We start from the raw sequence: 23392 nt of genomic DNA, 5'->3' as shown, positions 1-23392 counted from the left end.
TAAGTAAGAAAGTAATTAGTATTTATAGAGCGCTTTTCAAGAGCAGGGTCACAAAGCGCTTAAACAATAATAAAAAAATACCCATAAATATAAATACTTAAAAGTCAAGATAACACAGAGACAAACATATACAACCAAAAGTTCCTCTGGGAGGAGACTGTGGGGAAGACTAAGCTGGCTACTGGTGGGCATGGAAGTGTTTCAATATTCAATATAGATGAAATTAAGGATGTGTGAATGGATGGATGGATGATGGGATAGATGGGGGATTAGGTAAATGTATGAATTGAAGGATGAATAGATGGATGGATAGGTACAGTTTGATATTTATGTAATATTATTTTGAGCAGCATATAATGACATGGCTCAGGCCCTTTACCTACTGTGAATATAAAAAGTCTACACACCACTGTTGAAATGCCTGGTTTTCGTAATCTTAAAAAATGACAGCAAGAGAAATAACTTTTTTTTTTTACCTTTAATGTGACCTATAACCTTAATAAGGCAATTGAAAAACGATCTGAAGCCTTTAAAGAGGAAAAATATAAAATAAACTTAAAATAACATAGGTGATGAAACATGCACGCCCTTAAACTAATACTTAGTTACAACACCTTTGGCTTTTATTACAACATTCTGGTTAGGTGCCTATCATCTTGAAGTGCAATTGGCCGGTTTTGTGCCAAAACACACATTTGTAAAAGAGTTTGAATGTAATTGATTGAATCTTTAACTTTTTACTTCAGCTCCCTAAAATATATCTGTTTGTTCTTTGTAAATTGTGTTGCGCAGGTTACAGGTCACATTTAAATGAAAAAAAAAATTGTATTACATGTCAAATATCTATAATAATCTAGGAATTTGAACATGTGTATTTCCTTGTTCAATCCAAATAAAGAAGAAAAATAGACTATTAAAAAGGAAAGTGTATTTTATTGAAAAGAACCCTTCAAGAAGATGAACAATAAAATTAGAGTTTGAACTTGTCTGAGAAATGTTTTGCTTACGTGGCAGGATGATGAAACTGATAATGTTTGTTACATCAGGGTAGAGCCCTGTTGATGTTAATAGATGTCAGATCAGATATAAAGAGAAGTACTGTTTGAGAATTGTTAATGCATCACAAAGACTTTGAGAGTTCGTATTGAACTTTGACTGCGATGTCACAGGACAACAAAACATTAGCTCTGGGGTACCTGGAGCGTGTGATCCTCTCCTCACTGACCACGATTCCTGTCTGTTGCTTTCTCCTCATCAACATGATCATTTTGTTTACCCTGCGGAGCAAGCCGGTGTTCTGTGAGACATCACGCTACGTCCTGCTCTACAACCTTGTGCTTGGAGACACATTTTTTGTCGTCTTTAGTCAAATCCTTTACCTTGCGTCATCCGCTAGATTTGTTCTCACATACCCTGCATGCGGATTCCTCGTCAGTGTAGCTAATCTTACAAACTCCATCTCTCCTCTGACGCTGGTGGTGATGTCTTTGGAGAGATGCGTGGCCGTGTGTTTCCCGCTCAGACACACGTCCGTCGTCACGATAAGAAACACACTGGTGGCTATTTTTCTCATCTGGACTTTATGTTTTCTGTACATTTTCATCCATGTCATGTTAACCATCCAGATGCCGGTTATCAACTTGTGGATCCTCAGGATGCCGACTCTATGCTACACGTTCCTCGTCTATGCGCATCCAGCTTCTATTCAGTTCAGTGAAGCCTACGAATGTATTTTGTTTGTATCTGAAGGCGCCGCCCTTGTATCGTGCTATGTCGGAGTGACCATCGTAGCTAAGTCAGCTTCGAGAAACAGAAGTTCAGCTCAAAAAATACGAAACACTCTGTTGCTTCATCTGGTCCAGCTCAGTCTGATTCTCCTATCGACCATCTTCAACCCGCTGACCGTCTTCCTTTATCGAATGGTCACGTTTGTGGCTTTTGTGTGGCTGCAGAACATATTGTATGTGTGTCTGTTAATTGCGCCTCGATGTCTGGCTTCTCTTGTCTATGTGCTCAGAGACACGACAATCAAACCTGTCCTACTGAGTTATCTCTTCTATTAACAGTTGAGGTAGTCAGTGAAGACTGATGTCTGTATAAACAATAGAAAACCGAACACATTACAACATATATAGAATATAATTCAATGCCTCTTTTTTGTTTCTTCCAGGCCCCGACAGGCCGTGATACGATGGTCATAGCAGGTGTGACCAGCAGCATCAATACCAAACATCAGTGCATCACTGCCGTGAAGGAATATGAGAACATATAGAACAACCAAAATCACTGTGAATTTAAATTGATACCATAAAACAGAAATAAATATTTGATGAACAGAAAGCTACATTTCTTTCAACAAATGTTATTTCACATCTTTTCGACAATATTGCAATAACAAAAAAATCGTATAGGGAAATAGGATTGAAAATGTTTGATTCATATAGAATCCCACATATTTCTACAATTTTTTCAACTTTCAATATTTCGTCAAATAAGTACAATAAAGTAAAATATATGCACAGGAAAAAACTTTGTTGTATTGTGATATTAAGACAGTTCTTTTGATTGGTTTATAAACAACCATTCTGTTACATTTAAATAAATTCAATATTGTCATATTTAAGGATGTATTGACTTGGCCGCTGAAGATATCATACTTTCTTCTGTTATTACAACAACCTCAAGATATGGTACTTCAATTTCAGCATGGGCTACTTTCTTTTAACTGGTGCTGAATATTCAATTTTATCCCAAGTATATTTGAATTATATTCAGCACATTTTCACTTATTATCAAGAACACAATAAAAACACATTTTTATGTATTACTACACAATCAAATGGCTCTGTTTTCATTCAAAGAACATATTATAAATGTCACCATGAAACATTAAGAAGAGATGTGATTGAATGAGTAAGTTCAAAGAAACAAAGCAATGTATTTATAGCATCGAGGAAAAAATAGTTTGTCTTTTTGTAAACTTTGAAGTAATACAGGTTATTTTGTATAAAAAGGCAAGCTGTGGTTTCTTATATCCTTATTTTCGATCAGTCAGTCCTTCTATCCATTCATTCATCTTATTCATTTAAAAAGGAGAACATGAGTACATTTCTAAATAGTTTCTTCAGAAGTGAATTCCACACATGCAAATTCATAACAATAGCACCACCTGCTGTCAGTTTAGAGACTCCGCAGGAAAACGAACATATATTTGAGCAGATTTTTTGTTTTCTTCTACTAAGAACCCTGGAAAGTAACTTATGTGACATTTTTGCATTAAGAATGATAATTAGGACCTAAAAGAAATACACACATTTCCTCCTTATATTTGCGTTTAGAATTTTTTTATATTTCATTCATTTTACTTAAAGCAGCTCTATGCTATTTTTAGTCGAGCGACGCCAGTGGACTAAAGTGGTAGTGCTTAGCCCGACGGAAGACCACATTTCCCATGAGCACTAAACGCTAAACATAGCAAAAGTTCCCATCTCCCGGTTTGCAGCAGTTGGATGAATTTTCTGTTTCCATTGGCTGAATGAAGAATGGATAGCAATGAGGTAATGAATCAGATTGTGGATAACGAAATATTAAATTAAATATATGCGTTATGACGGCTTTTATAATAACTTTGTTTTTGTACCGTAACCCCCCACCACAAAAAGCGCGATATGTAGCATGTTCACACCATCCCCAAGAACTTTTACAGTGGGTCATTCAACTAGTTTGAACTAGTTTTGTCATCACAAGTTATTTTAGTACAAAAATATTAAGGTAGCGAACCTACCCAGTGCTGCTTTAATTGTGACCCAGCAAACATTTTTCATAAAGCATATACATTAAAATATAGGATACTCTAATAATTTAATTAAAACATTTATGTTTCCCTTTCCTTTTTCTCAATTTCATTATAAAGATAAAATGTTTGTTTTTTTAATTTAAAGTTGAAATCATTCAATTGTACGACGACATAAAGTGTTACAGAAGGTTGTCTGTAACTAGCATCACTTCTTCAACTAGCTTAGCTAAAACATTAAAATGTTTAATTGCCATTGCATTCACTAGAAATTTAGCGAAATACTGAGGCCCAACGAGAGGCGATATTACACAGTATGAGGCGGATACAACAAATAATCTGATCAGAATTAGAGCTTTTATTGCCTGTTGTAAACACAGCATATTATATTTTGTGGTGTCAGTACAGAATAAAAGAATGAAACAAGAGAACACACAAAATACGAAATAGAAAAACAGAACCAAGGACCAAGTCAATTACAATAATAATGTGTGTTTCTGGAAAAGCGCTATATAAATAAATATTACTTACTTACTTACTTACTTACTTACATACATCAAATTCAATGCACACTTAGAATACTATAAATAAATAAACTACCGAGATTTTAGAAATAGAAATAGAAATAGAAAATCTTTATTCATTATTAATCTTTATTCATTTTGACGTCGGTATGTGTGATAATGATTGAGATTCATGCCAGTCAACCATTTATATGATGATCCAAGTCATTTCGCGTGTCACTCAAATGATGTGTTTATTTTCAACGATGATATGTTTTTCAAAAGTGGCTTTCGTACAACGCCGTTTGAAAGCTGATCACATGACACTTTACGTGATGACGTTTACCCTTGACGTATGATATTACGTCTCCACGCACCAGGCGCAGTTTTCCCTCGTTGTGGCTCGCGGCGCCACTGACGTCCTGATGAAATATTTTTTAATGTATTAAGACTTTATAATTCCAGATTTAACATCGACAACAGACACAGATCGCGGCCTTCACTGTCTTAGGTGAATATTGTGCGTCTTTTATAGTTTGGAATGGATTCACTTTTGTTTTGACGACATAGCAAAGCTAGGCGGCTAGCGGCAAAGCTAGCTGGCTAACGTTAGCCAAGATATGTTGAATTATTGTATATCTCTAAAACTATATCCATCGGCACGTGTTGGACTGTTTCTTACTAAGCCTGGTTGTCGTTTGAAGATAACGTCACGTAATATATGCTCTTCACTTATTTATGTTTACATCGTGTTCAACGGAAGTTCCTGTATGTTTTGGCTCTGTTTCTTATAGATTTAAACTCTGACAGCGTGAAAAACGGGTAGATTTGGTTATTGTTATTAAGATAATAGTTATTTTGTAAGCACGTGTAGCTGGAAGTAAAAAGGAAAAGCATCCCAGTTTTTTGGGACTTCGATAAAAAAAATCCATAATCATTTGTTGAAGTACTTCTTAGTGTGATAGAATCAAATATTTTTACGTGGGTAATCGAAATGTAACATGAAAGGTTTCCTTTAAAATAACCTTTGTGTTGGAAGTGTTTGCGAACTGAATAATTGTAACTGGAAATGGGTGAGTAAAAGTGTTTCCTGTTTTCATCAGGTAACTTGCCTGGTCCTGCAAGCAGGACAGGATGTTCAACAAGTCATTTGGAACACCTTTTGGTGGTGGGACAGGAGGTTTTGGTACTTCATCCACATTTGGACAGCAAAGTGAGTATTTTTCGAAAACTCTTATATGCACTGTAGGACTAGGGCTTTGTATCAATTGAAAATTGAATTTTCAGTTGTTGACATAGTTATGAGTGCTACTGGCTGGAAAAAAGAACTAAAAGAAATTGCCTCATTTAAGACAAAAATGTTTTACCTTCTTCTTAAAGATGATGCGAACACTCTAGCAGGCACAGAAAGAGGAGAGGAATCTTTTCTAGGCTGTTGCTCCTATGCTTTGGAACGATCTTCCTCTCTCTTTGCGCTTGATGGAGTCTACTAATTCCTTTAAGAAACATCTTAAGACGTTTCTATTTGTTCAGGCTTTTCCTTGATTTTCGGAACTCCTGTTGTGTTATCAGTTTTATCTTGATCTTTAAAATATATACTTTATTGAATATTGTTTAAGTGCTTTGTGACCCTGGTCTGGAAAAGCGCTATACAAATAAAAATGACTTGCTTACTTACTTACAATGGCATCTAAAACCTCTATTCATTCATATCGACAACCGTATAACACTTCAATTTACCTTCTATCTGAACACAGTGTTTAACAGATCGGAAATGTTAAGGCTCTCAGTTAAGAAAGTCAAATGAAAAAGGCAATGTATCTCTCACCGGCCAATATTAAATAGTTTCAAGTAATGCAGAGTGCAGGATTAATTCAAAAAAAGTTTTGTTTCTAGCAAAGCATTTTAGTCCGTGGTACAAAAGAACCAATGTTCCGTACCCGGCCTTACACAGGACTTAAGTAAATGAGTTTTAAAGCAATTAGCCATATTTAATTACGGTTGCAGATCACGTGTTTAGTTTTTGAAGAAGAATATTTCAGTTTCTAGGTTTCAGACATGTTGATTTTGAGTTTGACTCAGGCTATTTAAAACCATTTCCAAGCTCTGCCTGTTCAAATGTCATCCTAGGTTTGTAAAAAAAAATGGTCTTGCAACTTTGAATCATTCCAAAAGTCAGTGTGCTTGTCCACTTCTCTTAAGTTTATTTATTTTTCTGCCAAAACTGAGGATTGCTTGCGTTTCTGCTCAACATACTAGTAATGCAGTGTCACATTGTGTTTTAGTACAATTTAGAATTTGGTTGTACATAAATATGGCCGCATCTTAAAGTTATTGGTATCACAAGGTTCTCACTATAGCAATCTGTTTCCAGACACTGGGTTTGGGACGACGGGTGGTTTCGGTGCTTCAGCTTTTGGGGCTAACGCCAACACTGGCGGCCTTTTCGGAACCACACAAAACAAACCAGGTATCGGCCTGTTTTCACTTCATAAACACTCTGCTTTCAGACTAATTTTAGAATGCGGTCTTCATTCATTTTCTTGAAGATGAATAAGAAAAACTTGTGTTCTACAAGGTTTTTATTTCTTTTCTTTTTTTCCCCCAACATTTACCGCAGGTGGTCTTTTCGGATCAACCACATTCAGCCAGCCTGCCACCTCATCCACCAACACAGGCTTTGGCTTCGGTGCTGCTGGTGGGACATCGACAAGCCTTTTTGGAAATGCAGCCACTGGCACCAGCACTGGGCTCTTTTCACAACCCAACAATGCTTTTGGAGCCACTAAACCCAACACCTTTGGCAGTAAGATAACTCTTTTTAAATATTATTTTATATCTTTCCTATTGTTAATACGTTTTAATCTGTTAAATATAGAATGTATTTGATTTTTTTGTTTTGGTAAGCACGTTCTAACTACTTTGTGTATTGTGTCTTGAAGGTTTTGGCACCAGTACCAGTACTGGTGGCCTGTTTGGAGCAACCAATGCCACAGCCAACCCATTTGGTGGCACCAACTCTTTATTCGGAGGTGCTGGGTTCTCTGCAAGCCAGCAACCTGGTACCACTGTCAAATTCAATGTGAGTTCTTCTGGTATTCTGAAACATTTATTTTGCCTGTAAATCCCTTTTTTCAATGCCTCTTTTTTGTTTCTTCCAGGCCCCAACAGGCAGTGATACGATGGTCAAAGCAGGTGTGACCAGCAGCATCAATACCAAACACCAGTGCATCACTGCCATGAAGGAATATGAGAACAAGTCACTGGAGGTTGTTTTTTGGCTAAGGATTTTTTATCCCCCTTTTTGCTTCACCTGACTTGATGAATTAATGTTCCTACAGGAGCTTCGACTGGAGGACTATCAGGCTGGTCGTAAGGGACCCACCAACCAGATGGTGGCAGGAACAGCGGGTCTGTTTGGTGCTGCTGCAGCACCATCAAGCACCACCACTGGACTGTTTGGGGCTGCAACACCAAACGCCAGTTTTTCATTTGGACAGAACAAGACTACTTTTGGTGCAGGTAAGAAATGGTCTCTCGTCATTATGTGGGTGATTTGGTTGTAGGATTTTGTGTGTTCATATTACCAGCTGCTTAACAGCACTCGGACATATTTAAACCAGCCATTTAAAAAAACTGTGTGTTCTTGTTCATCTCTGTAGTTTTTATTCAAATTTGATCTACTGAATTGATTTATTGTCTTCCACTAAATGCAACCCAATTCTAGTGAAACTCCTGGTTTTCAGTTTCTTTTTTTTTGTGATGATTGACATGTTTATCCCTTCTTTTTTTTTTTAAGCTGCTACAAGTGGCTTCAGTGCCACCACTGGAGGACTGTTTGGTCAAACTCCTCAACAGAATGCAAGCAGTCTATTCAAACCATTTGGTCAGACAACAACAACTCAGAGTGCTGGATTCTCATTTGGAAACAACAGTACACTGGGCCAGACCAGCTCCGCTACTATGGTTAGTAGAATTTTTCATTCTTATGATATTTTTGTGTTGGAGTCAAATGTATTATTTTTTGTTTTCCTAATTCTTGATGGGTTTCTATTTTTTATTTTAGGGTTTATTTGGAAACACTGCAGCGACCCCGTCAGCCGGTTTGTTTGGTGCAGCTCAAACAAGCGCTGCTGCTACAGGTTTTGGCACAACCCCCGGACTTTTTGGTCAACCAAGTGGAGGATTTGGCAATGTGGCCGCACAGGTAGTTGTTTTTTCTCTATCAAAGATAAGAACCTGTATTTTATTTTTTTCTGGATTCTTGCTGTTAAGTTTTTTTTCCTTAAAAATGTTTCGTCCAAAAGCAGAATTTGTTCGGAAATAAGACGGCAGGCTTCGGCACAACCACCACCAGTGCTCCATCCTTTGGCACTGGAACTGGACTTTTTGGTACCAAACCTACATTAACACTGGGAGCAGGAACAAATCAGTCCACCTTTGGTAAGGTTTACTGCTACCTTTTGGTGTATTGTACGATAATTTATCAGAGAGGTTTGGTGACTTTTGTTTAACAATTAGGAAGCATTTTGTTCAAGGACTGCAAATAACTTGTAAAAGTTAAATGGTTTTGATTTTTATGACCAGTTGTTTTTGAACAGATCACTTGCTCACTGTTTTTGCTCCTCTTCAGGTTTTGGCACCAACCCTGCCGGAGGAACACTGTTTGGGAACAAGCAGGCTACCGGCGGATTGGGAACGACCCTTGGAACCAGTTTTGGGACCGGTATGACTTCATAAGATTAAAAAATAACAATATACGCTTAAATGAGCTTACATTGTCATTATATACTTGAAATTTAGTAATAAGTTAAATGTCTTCTCCTTTTTACTTTTTTTACTTTCTTTTCTTTTACTGCCTAAATTTTGCAATACAGCTCAATCTGCCATGTACGTTTTGTCTTTTTCTTCTCAAGCTAACATGTAATTTTCTTTGCAAACATATGTATTTGAAGCACTGGGGACTGGCCAGACATCTCTTTTCGGAAACAACCAAAACAAACTGGGGTCGGCTCTGGGAACAATGGGAACATTTGGGACATCTGTGTTCAACAGTGGAACCAGCAGCATGGGTTTTGTAAATCCTCAGCAACCAGTTGGTGAGCAGCTACATCTTTGTTACATTTCAGAGAACATCTGTCAATCTATCTAATATTAAATGTTTACCCAAAAAGAAAAGGTCAAAATGCCGCAAATTGTTGAAATGTTTTGTTTGTCATCCTCTAGCTCTTGCAGATCCTGGTGCATCAGCAGCCCAGCAGGCCATACTGCAACGACAGCTCAGCATGCTTGCTTTTTCACCATATGGAGACTCGCCACTGTTCAGGAACCCACTGTCAGACCCAAAAAAGAAAGAAGAGGTGAGAACTGTGAATAAAATGCACATCAATCAATAAACAAGAATCAATTGTGAAAGCTAACTAGCTTTTGTCTTACAGCGTCTGAAACCAACAAATCCGACTGCTCAGAAGGCTCTGACTACTCCCTCCCACTACAAGCTAACCCCTCGACCTGCTACAAGGGTTCGCCCAAAAGCCTTGACATCATTGAGCGGCTCCAAATCTCAGCTGTTTGACTGTCTAGACGATGACGAGCCTTCACTTATCAACGGAGCATTTGTGCCACGGTAACCTTTTATTTGCCAAATGTATAATATACATATTCCATCTTTTGTTCGTTTATTTCCATGAAATCTGGTCTGTCGGCATAAGCCTACATATAAATATGGGATTCACATGCAATTGTACAAAAATTAACTAAAATTAGAGAGAAGAACAAGTTATTGCGCGTCTCATTATTTAACTTTTTTTTTTAGTCCAAGCAGAATATTTCTTTCATAACAATTGATGTTAATTGATTTTGTTCAATGATAATCAGTTGTCTTAAATCGCTTTCTTATAGGAAGAGCATCAAGAAACTAGTGCTGAAGAACCTGAACAAAAGTCAGTACAGCAGCCCACTGAGCAAAGAGACAGACACTGAACTCTTGTCTCCTCCTGAGTATCCACACAATGGGCACAGGTGTGTGTCAATTATTATTCTATAAAAATGAAGTTGTCTGGCATCAAGTTTAATCAAACCTTTCTTTAATGAATGCAGCCATTTGGAGGATGACGATGATGTGAGTGAGATTCCACTTGCCAGTAACCAGCATGAAGAGGACCTGGAGGTGACTCAGTTTTATGTCAACCCTATTGCCAAACCGATCCCTCAGAGCCGCCTTCAGACGAGCCTACAAGACACCATCAATGAGCTGAACATGCATAAATCCTCCAGAAGTGGGCTTGAGGTCAGAGGTCACTAGAGTTTGATAGATAAGCCCTGCTTATCTATGTTCTGATGTTCGTGCTCATGTTTATGTGTGTGTTTGTAGCTGAGCAGTGAGGAGATGTGTGCGTCTGTAGGAGAAGAGTCTCTGCAGGAGGAGATGCTGGAGTCTCTGACTCCTCACCCAGCAGGTCTTGCATACACACACAAAGTGCAACCAGCATATTGAGATGCATCACATGTCTTAACAGCGTTATCTTCTTAGGAATTGTTCTTAATCGTGCTGGCTATTTCACCATCCCGTCTCTGGACGAGTTGGCAGAGTTGATGGACGACAACGGCGAGTGCGTGGTGGAAAACTTCACCATCGGCAGGAAAGGTAGTGCTTGTTTTATATCCTGTTTCATTGAACTTGAAAACCTCCTTTTAATCAGGTTATCACATTTCTTGCAGGCTATGGTTCCATCTTCTTTCCTGGAGTGGTCAACCTGACGGGCCTGAATCTGGATCAGATTGTTCACTTCAGACGAAAAGAAGTCATAGTATATCCAGATGATAAGAATAAACCACCAGAAGGGGAGGGACTTAACAGGTGGGTACTTCTAAGGCAAAATGGAGGATTGCTGGTAAATCAATTAGTTGACTGAAAAAAACGTCTGTATATTCTCAGGAGAGCCGAGGTCACCTTGGATGGAGTTTGGCCAAATGATAAAACTACTTGCATTCAAATACGGAGTCCTGAACGCCTCACTGAGATGAGCTATGAAAGTCGACTTGAGAGAGCTTCCCGGCGTCAAGGGGCACGCTTTCTGGAGTACCGACCCGAGACTGGCTCCTGGGTTTTTGAGGTGACCTTTCACGCTTTAGTAGCATCGTTAAGTTGACAGCCACTAGTTTGGTATTGCCAACTGTTCTCCTTCTTCTCCTCACTAGGTTGCACACTTTTCCAAATATGGACTCCAGGATTCTGATGAGGACGATGACGCTCTGCTACAAGCAGACCCAAAAAAGCTGAAGACTATGTCTCTTCCCTTCACAAAACCTCAACAACCGTCCCCACTTACACAGCAGCAGGTGGCGCCACCAGCTCAGGTAGAGCTGCCTGCATGACAGTAACAAATTGTGATCTTTTAAATCGTGCCCTGAAAATCATGATTTTTTTATTGTTTGTTTTGTCCAATCGTTAGTTTTTCTAATATACTATAGACCAGGAGATATTCAACAAGTTGTCTGAGTATACTTTAAATTCACTAAGTTAAAACTTCCCAATTAAGGCATGTCAGCATTATAATGATATTTACTCCATTTGTTTACCAATAATGCCTAAAGGGACGTGCCAAATGCTCCTATTATATACAAAATATTTTTTAAATGGCATGAAAAAACATAAGAATTGTTTTTCTGTGGTCAAGTCAAAGTTTCCTTATAATTAGCCTGCTCTTTTGGACGGAGTAGCTAATTTTCTTTTACATTTGGCAGTATTTTTTGCTTTGGTGGAAATGTGTGTCGAATTTCATTTATCTGATTTAAACTCCTACACTAGGTGAATACTTGCTTCTTTAAAAAATAATTATTTTGATGTATTTTTGACATTTCATCGCCGTGGCAAACCCATAATATTTAAATTTGTAGCTGTCGCATTTTGGAACACAATTTTAAGAGGATAAATTCATTGTTTATTTCTGATTAAATGTAAAATGTTATTTGTAAAAAGTAAGGATGCACCGATCCAAACCAAATTCAAACTATTGAATGTGGTGGCAAAATGTGTCAACTGTCACACATTCACATGGAATTAAACGACAAAATATTGCTTCATTTGCTACACCGGTTAAAAATTACACAGTTGTCTACAAGGGTGTTATTTTCACATTACATTGCTATAATTTAAGCTTTGCCTGAGAGATTTTTGATCATTCAGAAGTTGTGTCTACCTATCTCGCAGGTAGTTGTTTTCTTTCACGTGTTTTTAATGCTATCAATAAACCTTCTCATTATATGAAAGTGTTTTTGTTTCTGTTGTGTTGTATGAATGTAGAAGAATCTTTGTAAAGGATAAGTTCTTTCTTTATATCATGAATTACATTTATTCATTTAATTACAACGTTGTCTTGCAGTTGCAGATGTGAGCTATACATCTGTGAATATAAATGCTTATATCAATGTAAATTATCTGTCTACTTCATACTTTTTGTATTCGACACGTGTGTGTTTTTGCAGTCAGCTGGAGAGCTGCCGGCGAATGTGGTGGAGTTGGACAGTGACATGGCAGATATAACGCAGAGCTTCCCGACTGAGGGAATGCAGGGAGAGGAAGGAGAAGAGGAAATGCTTGACTCAATGAGAAAGAAGCCTGAAAGCCTGATCCCAGCAGAGGACAGCATCTCTGCCTCCAGCCACTTTGCTTCCTCACTGGGAATCAACCCCCACACCCTCCAGGTAGACGAGCAAAAGTGACATCCTTCAAAACGGACACTACATGATTCTTTTGTTTTTCTTTCTGTGAGCAGATCATGAAGGCATCACTATTTGCTGAAGATGAGGAGGATGAATATGTTTTGAAAGACCACAGTGGGTTAAAGATCTCAGACGTCCCATCACCACAAATTGTAACCCCCTTTACTCAGACAAGACATTCTGGTATGTGTTAAACTTTTGTTAAAGTGATGTGAATTGACCAACTATAACTATACATTTACCAACCCGTTTCTTTTCTTGAGGGTTTTCTTAGCAGGACATTTTGTGTAAATTACAATTGTACTGTTTATCAGTTTATACTCTTAAATATGCTAAAAAAAATTGATTCGTGGAGAAAACGGATGAAATAAAGACATTTTGGGTTTAGGTTGTTAAGTTGTTATAGAAATAAACAGGTTAATTCAGGGCTTGGTAACGCACATCAGCCCCCTGACGTGGCTCACTGAATTTTTTTGAAATTCAAATATAAATGTAGTTATATAATTAACATTATCTTTTTGTTTTTGTATTCTAAGTAGGGGGGCTCCTGCAGACTCGCTTCACATCCAGCCTTTCGGACTCACCGCATTCACCAACTCCACTGTCTCGGACCTCTCCGTGGGTCGACACCCGCTCGAAGATGTGGTCGGCAGCCCCACCACCTTCCTTCCTGCTGCCCTCAAAGCCAGCAGAGCCTGCAGTGAGAACTGTGGGGGCACGACGTCTGGGGGGACCCGTCCCCATCAAGGCATCGGTGACTTATGAAAAGGTGGGGGAAAAACACTTTTGGTCCTGTGGTGGGTTGTTATTTAACACAAATATTTTTTCCAGGGCAATCTGCTGATGGACAGTGGTCTGTTTGCTGGACGGTCCTTCAGGGTGGGCTGGGGCCCTGGATGGACATTGGTGCACTGTGGGCAGCAGCTGACTCCATCCTTCAAAGACTTTGAATCCCAAGAGAGCAAGACAGATTTCAGCTTCCTGCCTAAACCAGTGAAGACTAAACCGTAAGAATCTGAGGGTAGTTGTGTGTAGCAGTGTAAGAAAATACTGATAAAACAATATATTGTTATTTCTTCATTCCCAATACTGTATCAATAGTTGATAGCACTGTATTGATGTTATTTTTCAATTTTATACCTTTGAAAAAAAAAAAAGGTACATTTTCATTTCTTTGTTGTTGGAGCCAGAAATCATTGTTTTAAAAAAGAAAAAACAACATATCGTTGTTCCTACAGTATTGTAATATATCGAATATATTGTATTGTCACACATGTATCGTAATAAGTATCGTATGGCCAGATTCATACAAATGCACCGCGCTAGTTGTGTGAACATGTTGGCAACATGAGTGAAGCTTCAGAAGTTTTCAGTTTCCTACTTTAGTGAAATAATACTTCATGGTGTGATTGTTATGATGATGCGCTTGTGTGTTTGATTCCCTGTCAGTAAACATTTTATTTTTTTTAGTTGATCGTTTGTATTTAGACCCGAGATTGAAAGCAGCTGACTTTAAAGTATCAACATTTCAACTTTGTTTTCCATATTTCTTTAATGATTAATTTAGTTTTGAACCGTCATGAGTGACTAATTTAGTAGAACTCTTGCTATTATTTTAACCATGTCTGTCTGAGTCCACATGACGTTGTGAGAGTCCACATGAAAAAACTACTTTACAGATGTGGGTTAGAGTATATAACTGAAGTACTGAGAGGACTTTTTGGAGTTGCCACGTGGCACTTACACTATTCTGACTCTGAGAAACAAATCTGTTGCTGCTTTAATAACCCACCCTCTCTTTCGTTGATATTGGTTCGTAGCGTGACTAAAGATGTTTGATGTTATTTTTAAGTTTAATGTGATTGCCATTTCTCAGATTGACCGGCAGCCCGTTTAAGGTTCTGATGGAGCGTCTGGAGCCTCCAGGAGGGAGGGCCAATACAGAGGATGTACCTGCTGTACTGCAACACCCCCTGGAGATATGTTTGAGTCACAGCACCATTACTACTCCAGACTGTTCACCTTGCCCACTGGTCCAACCTAAGCCTGGTGTCGCAGCACTGCACGAATATGCCCAGTGGACTCTAGAACTTGGCGATGGACAGGACGATTGTAAGTATTTGTCATGTACATTATTTAGAGTTGGTTCTTTTTTTTTTTAACAGATCTGTTCTTGTAGTTTTGCTGGGTCACTGGTCCCAAATCTGGACCCTGTGTGAAGCCCTTTGGGGTCGCCTGGGGTCAGTTGATTTGGAGTCAGATCCGGAGGCGTGCGGCGAGTACAAGCAGCAGTTGGAAAGGAGGCGGAGCTTTTCCTCCTGGCTGTCACGCAGCACCACCAACAGGGTGGAGAAGGAAGTGGCATTGGCAGGAAAGGGCCGCCACACCGACGCCATCTTCAGCTACCTGACTGGAAACCGCATAAGCGAGGCCTGTAGACTGGCCCAGCGGGAAGGTGAGACCTTGTTTGTTTTGCTGCTTCATTTTCTATTTAACCCTGGTGATTGTCTGCAGGAGACCATCGTCTGTCCCTGCTGCTCTCTCAAGTCATGGGCTCCCAGTACTGCAGAGACCTGCTGGCTCTGCAGCTGGCTGACTGGAACCGCCTGCAGACGGACAGCTACGTGACAGAAGAGCGGCTTCGCATCTTGACACTGCTGGCAGGGAAACCTGTACGTAGTTCTTGTCACGCGTGAGGAGTGTGACGTTTGACATGTGTGCATTTTCAGGTGTGGACGTCATCAGACTCGGTGGTCAATGTGTGTTCCCAGTTGGACTGGAAGCGCTGTGTTGCTGTGCACCTGTGGTTCATGCTCCCACCCACTGCATCCGTGGCCGACGCCCTCACTAGATACGAGGAAGCATTCCAGGTGAGTTCATGTCAAAGTCAAATGATTAGTGAGATTGTTTTTGTTTGTATTAAAAAAACAAACATTTTTCATGTTCCCCATCTTCCGCAGGGGACATGTGACAGCGGAAAATACGCCTGCGCCCCCTTGCCACCATACCTGGAGTTTGATGAACCACAAGAGGACGAGGAGGACGAGTCGGTCCAGCCTCTGTATGACCTCTGCTACCACCTGCTGAAGCTCTACAGCGACAGGTACTCCAGCCTCTCCCTCCGTCTCTCCATCTCCATCTCATGCCTCTCTTTTGTTTGCTTGTTCAGACACTACAGCTTACAGCAGCTGCTGGACCCACTGACTGTCACTGGGGACCGTTTGGACCACCGTCTCAGCTGGCACCTTTGGGGTGTTCTGCAGTCCCTTAACTACACCCACCTCAGTCTTTCTGGACAAGGACTTATCCATTCCAGCTACGCTGCCCAGCTGGAGAGTGCAGGCATGTGGCACATGGCCGTCTTTGTGTTACTGCACATCCCTGACCACGCGTAAGTCCTGGACTCTGCACCAAGCTATGGCAATGTTTAATAACAAAGGCTCATTGGTAAATTATTAACTCCTCATATACCTGGTGTGTATTGACAAGAATCTCGAAATATAGTAATAATAAAATAATATGTATCAAGATACTGAAGTAACGATTCATTATATTGCTGCATTGCTTTTGGGACATGGACAAAAAATTTCCCTAAGGAGACCTCCTGAGGATCAATAAAGTTCTACCTAACCTTCTACCTATATTTGTGGTATTGGCAGAGTATTTGTAGAATTTACAGACCACATGACTCTTCACAGAGTCGTAGCTCCTTTTAATTGGTTCAAAAATATGTTCCAACATTAGCTGTACAAGCTTTTGTGTCGACCCTATCCTCTTGTCCTCAGTCATCTCGCTGGATTTTGTCTGTTTGATGTAAGGACATAATGAAGGCTGCCATCAAGCTGCTGAAAGTTAAATGTTTACATTTTAATTGTAAATATTAAAAAAAAATTATATATATATAATTTTTACACCAACTTTTTGAAATATAAATTAACAATAGTAAAAATGTCTCTGGAAAAATAGATATAATTTTAAATCTGGATACAGTGCTAAATATTGCGGTATTTAGGTGTATTAATGTTTTGTTACACTCCTAGAAACTAGTTAGTTTATTACAACAGTTCTGCATTGTATGCAATGTGTCCAGCAGGTTTTTTTTTTTAATATTTTGTCATCTTTTCCATATATAGGCAGCGCGAACGTGCAGTCAGAGACATGTTGACCCTTCACTGCCCCCTGCAAGACTCAGAAAACTCCCTATCTCGAGAGCGCTTTCTCACAGAGCAGTTGATGATCCCCAAGGGCTGGATACACGAGTCCAAGGCCACCCGCGCCCATCGTAACGGAGACCATCGGCAGGAAGCTGTGCACCTGTACCAGGCTGGTTTCTGGAACCAGTGCCATCGTCTTTTAATGCAGCACCTTGCCTCAGGTTTGTCCACAGCAAAGTCACCTTGTTGTGCTACAGTTAAGCACTAATGATAATAAATGTCGGGTGTTGATTAGATTGCATCATCAATGACGACCACGACTTCCTGCTGGAGTTCCTGGAGGGTCTCTCGCTCCCAGAGCGCTGTGCCACCATCCAGGACTGGGACACGTCAGGTCGAGTGTACTTGGACTATATCCGTGTGAACAAGACCCTTCAAGATGTTCAACAGGTGAGATATTCTGGGAGCAAAACCTGCTACTGATTACATTTCAGATGCTCAAAAAGGTATAAAAATTAAGGGCAATAATATTGTACCCATAAAATATAGTCTGAATTTGACATAATTCTATATATAATTTCAATATTTGTTTCATTATTTTTTTCTACAGCTGGATTTATCCGGCTACAAACTGGAGCGTCTTCACAACGACGTGACCTCCTTGTGTGGCAGGATCGAGCTGCTGCCCTGTATCTCTGTCCGTGACCGCCTTGCCCAATCAGGTCAGTCACTCGGGTACAGACTTCAATCTCATGTGCTGTTATCTGAGCCTGAACCCTCCTCCTGCAGAGATGGCTAAGCGTGTGTCGAATATCTTGCGAGTGGTCCTGAGTCTGCAGCAGGGCGACTCTGCACCCAAAGCCCTCGACGTCCCCTTAGTACACCTGGTGCCGCACATCGGCCGTCTGCCGATGCCCGAGGACTACACACTGGAGGAGCTCCGAGGACTGACGCAGGCTTACCTGAGGCAGCTGGTTCTCAGCTAGTGTCCCGCGCAGGATTTAACAGCAGCATAAAACTTCAGCGATAATTGATATGGACGAAGATTTCAAAGATTGTTGAAAGGAAACCGAACTCAAGTTTTAAACTTAAAGGCTTGGATATGAAGACAACTGTTTGATATGTGTTTTCTTTACAGATGAAAATCATAGATTGTTCTATTTTTTGAGGCTCGTGTGTCTGTTATGCATTTACTTTAACTAAAATAAACTAATTGAAAACCAGATTCTTTTTTTTGTAATTTCTTAAATTGTAGTTTTTTAAACATTTCTGTACAAACAAATGATTCTTTATTTCTGAAGATTGAATTTGACTGTCAAGTGAATATGCTTTCCATTAAAGTATTTGATGTATGAAAATGTCCATAGTGTGAATTCCTCATGCCTCCCTCATTTGCACACATTTCTCTATCCTTAATACAAATAATGGATTTGTTTATTATGTTTACTGGTGTGCTTCTCCACCTCAAAACCTGACTGACAGTTTAAAGTTGATATTTGCTCAAGTGATTAGGGTAGATTTTTCATTTGCACGTTTGACACCAATGTGCCATTGTTGAATGTAATGGGTATAGAAGGAAAGACTGTTAAACATACACACTTTATTGAACACAAACACTCATTGTTGACAACAGTTTACTTCAGTGGTTTAGTTCTCCACTGACGATCACATAAACATCTATGCAGGTGGAAGGATTTGGACCACTGACCCAGCCAAAGTTCAGGTATACAACATCAACATTTAAATTTGGAAATAAATATTCTGGTTTCATCTTCCGCTGATCGAATGTTTTCCATTGAGCACAGAGGGGTCAGGCTGCATGCTGGCTGCTTATGTCACCATGTACTCCTGTCGCTTGTTCAGGCGCACCTGACAGAGGGAGACAGCGCCCACCGCCACGTACACGCCAGCCGCGATGAAGCAGTTGATGCCGACTTGGTTGTACAAACCGTAGATGTTCTGTGGCGGGTTCTTACTGCAGAGACAGATATGATCAAAACCTAGAAAAGCTTTTGTAAGTTCCAACCTGAAACATATGTACTCACTCATTACGAATATCATCTTCTGTAAACGGAACATCTTCGATCAGCACAGCAGACTTGGCAGAGAAGAAGATTCCCAACATTGCCTGAAATAAGTCAAAGATATATTCATAATCTGTGTAAGGGCATAGTGGAGTTTATAATAAGGGTCTCAAGATCAAAGATGAAAGAAAATATTAGCCACCAGAATAATACATTATATACACACATTTTCTACAACAGGCACAAATCCACAATAACAAATCCACTACAAGTTTTTTCTCAACTGTTAATGACTAGGTTAGTAAACATATTGACCAGATAAGCCATCACTTTATTTTAAAAGTTCCCCCATCTGTCAGATGCTACAATGATGTTTGGCATAACAGAGCCAAACCAAGCCCAAAAAACATGATGTGATGTAAATATTACATAAAGTGTGTGTGTCCCTTGACACTCGAGAGCTTGGCTCCTGCTAGGATTTGGCTGAAGCCACCTAAAGAAAATAGCCTGAAGAAGCAGGCGTTAACGTGTGAAATTGCCGACTTGACACCATTTATTATGTAAGAATTATATATAAATTAATAAATAATTAAAAAACAACCGAAGTGTAACTGTTGCAATTTTCATAATTTTAATAAATAAATGTTATATATTACAGCTTCTGAAATGAGGAAGCTGTCTGACAATATAATTTAAAGTGTTATATTGTTATATGTATTGAGTTATATTGAATATTCTTGTCGTTTGAAACACGGCGAGTAGTAGAATCTAATCCGACAGCATGTAGACTGCATTTGTAATTGGAAACTAAATGCAGTGGCATTTATAGTAGGAAAAACAAACTTCCGGTTTTGACAGGTCACATGAAGCGTCGGAATCACATGATGCTCTCCGGCTATGTCTATTATGTCCAATCCAGACAAATCGACGATACATTTCTGGATTATTATTTTTTCATTTGTCATTTTAACATAGACGGATCCTCATATAAACCTTGAACAATTCACTGATCGAGGCTAAACAGAATATACATTGTATACGATTCATTTTGTACGATTGCATTTCGCAGGTTATCATCTTATTTAAACCGGTTGATGCAACCGTCTATACATCTCCAGGAAATAGTCGTCGCCTTTTCTTTACTAGTCTTACCAACATAATGACGCCCCAGATGCTGATAACGATCCCGCATGCGGCCATCTTAGGCCCACAAAAGAGTAGCGACGGCATGTCGCTCTTTTGGTCCTTAAATTAGACCCGAATTAGCCGTTTTCACGCTGTTTCAATCTATAAAAGATCCGTCAGAGGACGAAGGGACGACGCAGCCAGGATCGTCAGCTGACCACGACTCGGCCAAACTCGACTGTTTCCGTCGATCAGCTCCGCCTCTTCCGGAGACGCTACGGTCACGTGTCCTTGACGTCAACCCCCCGCTTCTTTGTATGTTGCTTTACGGCACTTTTCTCTGAACACGACATCCCTCCAACATAGGCTAGTTTAAGCGCGCGGCTTTCTCGATACGTTTTCCCCACAACAATGCGGTTACTGTAGCCGAGTTTTATCCCACAGCTGGTCGAGTAGAACGGACGGTATTTTCATCTTTCCACGTGCTTACATTTATCGCTGTTAATAACGCGCTAATCTGCGTTTATTGTTCGGAGGAGCGTGAAAGAAACTCCGCGGCCATGACGTCAGCCTCAGCTAAGGTCAGCTGGTGTTGTTGTTATACGAGACTCCGCCCAGTAAATGATGAGTTTTGACATCAATCTTATTTGCTTTTTTTGGACCAGGTTGGTGAGATCTTCTCGGCTGCGGGGGCTGCTTTCTCCAAACTGGGGGAGCTCACGATGCAACTGCACCCGGTTTCTGACTCGAGTCCTGCTGGGTGACGCCTACTTCTGACCCCAGTTTTATTAACACTCAAACAAATGTTTAACTATTCCTTCTTATTTTGGACAGAGCCAAGTGGACAGAAACCGAAATTGAAATGCTGCGTTTAGCAGTCCGACGTTTCGGAGACGACCTCAATAACATCAGCAGTGTTATCAAGGATCGCACCGTGTAAGTGAAAACTCAAATACCTGTTGACTCTTTCCAGATGTTCATGATCTTTTTTATATATTGCCATGATGAAGTGGGCAGATCAAGAGCACGGTGAAGAGGAAATTGTACGAAGACAGCAGGGTCCCACTTTCTGAATCCCCCAAAAAGACACCAAAGAAACCAACATCCACTTTGCCTCCAACACCACCGGCCACTGCTTCGAACCCCGCCATGGTCAATGCACCCACCTCACAGGTTGTTATGGCGACAGGAAGGCAAAGCAGCCCATCCTTGGCCCCGCCCATCAAGAAGCAAAAGACAGCGGGTAAGTCGCAAACTTTTTTAATTTAGGGCGGGGTTGGGGGGGTTCAAAAGTGGACCCAGAGTGACCAGATTCATCCCTGCAGATGTGACTCTCAGTGCTCTCAATGACTCGGACGTGAACAGTGACCTTGTTGACATTGAAGGCCTTGAAGCATCTAACAAGAAACTGAACTTTGACCAAGGTAAACAAAAAAAATGTTACTAGAAATGTCTTTTACAAATATCTCAGCCAAATTTGATTTGATACGGATAATGTACTTTGATCCACTCCTATAGTTATTTGATATGATCTGCGATTTCCTCACCAAACTAAAAGCGATTGTTCATTCAAATTTCACACAATTTCTACTCGCCCTCATCACGATTTATGGTTGGGATTATTTTCAGAGTAACCTGTTCCTCTTTAGAGTTATAAGTAAACATGTATGTTCATTTTTATGTAGTGACTGAAGCCGAATTGTCTTCATCTTAATTTTTTCACCAAAAAGAAAAGACAAAGTTTGTTTGTAGCAGAAGTTATCAGTCTATCAGTTACTGCCTGATGCAGCATCTGCTACAAACAAGCTAAAATTATTGACATGTGCTGTGTCACAAATCGCATACTTCTCTTAGTATACTAGAAGTAAGTATGCATCAGGATAGTGTACATACTAGCTAGTATGCAAATTCTCAACAGATGTGATGCAGTGTTTGATTTGAGACATACTCTACTACTAATTAATGATGATTTCAACCAGCTAATGGAACGCTATCGCTGCCACCTGCTGGGGGCACGTTTTGCAAGTTTGGAAGAAGAAATAAAGAAAAAATATGAGAAACAAAATATTTGCGAGATATTTACGCAGGTATCGGCACCAAAGACGTGTCATCCTCCTACTTTTGGCTTAAAATGCACCTGTAAGTATGTGCATATATATATAGATACAGTATATATATCTATATATATATGAAGTAACTTCCGTTAACTACGTCACTAAGATGGCGGCCGTTTAGGGTAGATAGTGTCCATCGAACCATACTCAGTTTTGTGGGCATTTTAGTATGCCAATTTAGATTTAGTGTGCATGGCGAACTAAATTTCGCATACTAAGAATTGAGACGCACTTACACATTAAAAATACTAACTTTGAGTACGCAAGTATGCAATTTGAGACACAGCATTCCTTATGTCGAGGCTTCAATACAAGATGGATGTCAAAGACAAGGAGGTATTTGGATGTTTTTAAGTGTGTCTTTTTGGCGGAAAATGGAGACGAAAACGCCTGAGCTCCAGTCACTATGTTAAAATGAACTTGCATGTCTGTCAATAACTAAAAAAAGAACTGAATACTCTGAAAATAATCCTAATCATTAGTCAACATGAGAGATTGAAAAATTAGTAAAATTTTAACTTTTAGTAAACTAATCGTCTAAGTTAAAATTACATGAAAATGAGTTGCGTTAAAACATATCTGATGAGTTTTTTTTCTTTAACTTCTATCCTCAGACAGTCTCAACCTGGACTCCAGTCTCATCATGAACTCCAGTGACCTCCCGCTACTGTCCCGCTAGCAACCCTCTGACCCTTTTACCTTTGACAGCTAGTTTTCTTGTACATTTCTTTTCTAAATATTTTTTATCAACGACTGTTTGTCTCTTAATGTAATTTGTTCTATAGGAAAAAGGTGTACACAAATAAGACTGCAAACACACACACAAAAACAAAAGAACAATATAAAAAAATTGTGAAAATCATTGAAAGTTTTTTTTTTGTCAACTTGTCAGTAAAATGGGAAGATTTTTATGCAGTTATTGGTTTTGTTGAGTTGAGTCTGTGCGTCATTGCAT

At 39.6% G+C, this 23392-nt stretch overlaps 4 protein-coding genes across 5 annotated transcripts; 3 read left to right on the top strand and 1 right to left on the bottom strand.

Moving 5' to 3' along the window:
* The first annotated feature begins 1160 nt into the window (after positions 1-1160).
* LOC148066327 (odorant receptor 131-2-like) lies at positions 1161-2063 on the top strand. The gene is made up of 2 exons (XM_087808142.1): positions 1161-1879; positions 1988-2063. The coding sequence occupies exons 1-2, from the start codon at positions 1161-1163 to the stop codon at positions 2061-2063; spliced, it is 795 nt and encodes a 264-aa protein (XP_087664268.1).
* A 2609-nt stretch (positions 2064-4672) lies between these two features.
* nup98 (nucleoporin 98 and 96 precursor) lies at positions 4673-18534 on the top strand. Of its 2 annotated transcripts, none has more exons than XM_087806933.1 (35): positions 4673-4807; positions 5400-5509; positions 6671-6766; positions 6917-7102; positions 7239-7378; positions 7458-7565; positions 7638-7818; positions 8096-8262; positions 8363-8503; positions 8607-8739; positions 8930-9022; positions 9252-9395; positions 9523-9656; positions 9735-9922; positions 10198-10317; positions 10396-10585; positions 10670-10754; positions 10829-10942; positions 11017-11155; positions 11234-11411; positions 11497-11655; positions 12784-13002; positions 13074-13203; positions 13557-13789; positions 13852-14027; positions 14897-15132; positions 15200-15475; positions 15535-15692; positions 15750-15890; positions 15981-16123; positions 16190-16411; positions 17154-17395; positions 17470-17624; positions 17785-17896; positions 17964-18534. In XM_087806933.1, exons 2-35 carry the CDS (start codon positions 5431-5433, stop codon positions 18158-18160), a joined length of 5415 nt encoding a protein of 1804 aa, XP_087663059.1. In that variant the 5' UTR covers positions 4673-4807; positions 5400-5430; the 3' UTR covers positions 18161-18534. The 2 variants fall into 2 exon arrangements, with proteins under 2 accessions (XP_087663059.1, XP_087663058.1); XM_087806932.1 differs by having other exon boundaries at positions 8604-8739.
* Positions 18535-18759: 225 nt separating this feature from the next.
* rnasekb (ribonuclease, RNase K b) lies at positions 18760-20565 on the bottom strand. The gene is made up of 3 exons (XM_087807264.1): positions 20351-20565; positions 19220-19302; positions 18760-19149 (listed from the first exon to the last, which is right to left on the bottom strand). Exons 1-3 carry the CDS (start codon positions 20426-20428, stop codon positions 19005-19007), a joined length of 306 nt encoding a protein of 101 aa, XP_087663390.1. The 5' UTR covers positions 20429-20565; the 3' UTR covers positions 18760-19004.
* A 90-nt stretch (positions 20566-20655) lies between these two features.
* bacc1 (BPTF associated chromatin complex component 1) lies at positions 20656-23299 on the top strand. Its single transcript, XM_087807261.1, has 6 exons — positions 20656-20904; positions 20989-21083; positions 21158-21259; positions 21334-21566; positions 21649-21747; positions 23052-23299. The coding sequence occupies exons 1-6, from the start codon at positions 20884-20886 to the stop codon at positions 23114-23116; spliced, it is 615 nt and encodes a 204-aa protein (XP_087663387.1). The 5' UTR covers positions 20656-20883; the 3' UTR covers positions 23117-23299.
* Positions 23300-23392: the final 93 nt, after the last annotated feature.

The sequence above is a fragment of the Callionymus lyra genome, chromosome 14 (assembly GCF_982586985.1).
Source record: "Callionymus lyra chromosome 14, fCalLyr1.hap1.1, whole genome shotgun sequence".
NCBI lineage: Eukaryota > Metazoa > Chordata > Actinopteri > Syngnathiformes > Callionymidae > Callionymus > Callionymus lyra.
This window is presented reverse-complemented; position numbering and strand designations above follow the sequence as displayed.

What these genes read in the sequence shown, in the direction of transcription:
- nup98 (XM_087806932.1), top strand. Translation starts at nt 5,431, where the DNA reads ATGTTCAACAAGTCATTTGGAACACCTTTTGGTGGTGGGACAGGAGGT. An exon ending in CAAGACTACTTTTGGTGCAG is followed by an intron (nt 7,819 to 8,095) that starts GTAAGAAATGGT and finishes TTTTTTTTTAAG; the next exon opens with CTGCTACAAGTGGCTTCAGT. An exon ending in TATCCACACAATGGGCACAG is followed by an intron (nt 10,318 to 10,395) that starts GTGTGTGTCAAT and finishes TAATGAATGCAG; the next exon opens with CCATTTGGAGGATGACGATG.
- bacc1 (XM_087807261.1), top strand. Translation starts at nt 20,884, where the DNA reads ATGACGTCAGCCTCAGCTAAG. An exon ending in CAAGAAGCAAAAGACAGCGG is followed by an intron (nt 21,567 to 21,648) that starts GTAAGTCGCAAA and finishes TCATCCCTGCAG; the next exon opens with ATGTGACTCTCAGTGCTCTC. An exon ending in GAAACTGAACTTTGACCAAG is followed by an intron (nt 21,748 to 23,051) that starts GTAAACAAAAAA and finishes TTCTATCCTCAG; the next exon opens with ACAGTCTCAACCTGGACTCC.
- rnasekb (XM_087807264.1), bottom strand. Translation starts at nt 20,428, where the DNA reads ATGCCGTCGCTACTCTTTTGTGGGCCTAAGATGGCCGCATGCGGGATC. An exon ending in TCTGGGGCGTCATTATGTTG is followed by an intron (nt 19,303 to 20,350) that starts GTAAGACTAGTA and finishes GACTTATTTCAG; the next exon opens with GCAATGTTGGGAATCTTCTT. An exon ending in GAAGATGATATTCGTAATGA is followed by an intron (nt 19,150 to 19,219) that starts GTGAGTACATAT and finishes CTGTCTCTGCAG; the next exon opens with TAAGAACCCGCCACAGAACA.
- LOC148066327 (XM_087808142.1), top strand. Translation starts at nt 1,161, where the DNA reads ATGTCACAGGACAACAAAACATTAGCTCTGGGGTACCTGGAGCGTGTG. An exon ending in CAGCTCAGTCTGATTCTCCT is followed by an intron (nt 1,880 to 1,987) that starts ATCGACCATCTT and finishes AATTGCGCCTCG; the next exon opens with ATGTCTGGCTTCTCTTGTCT.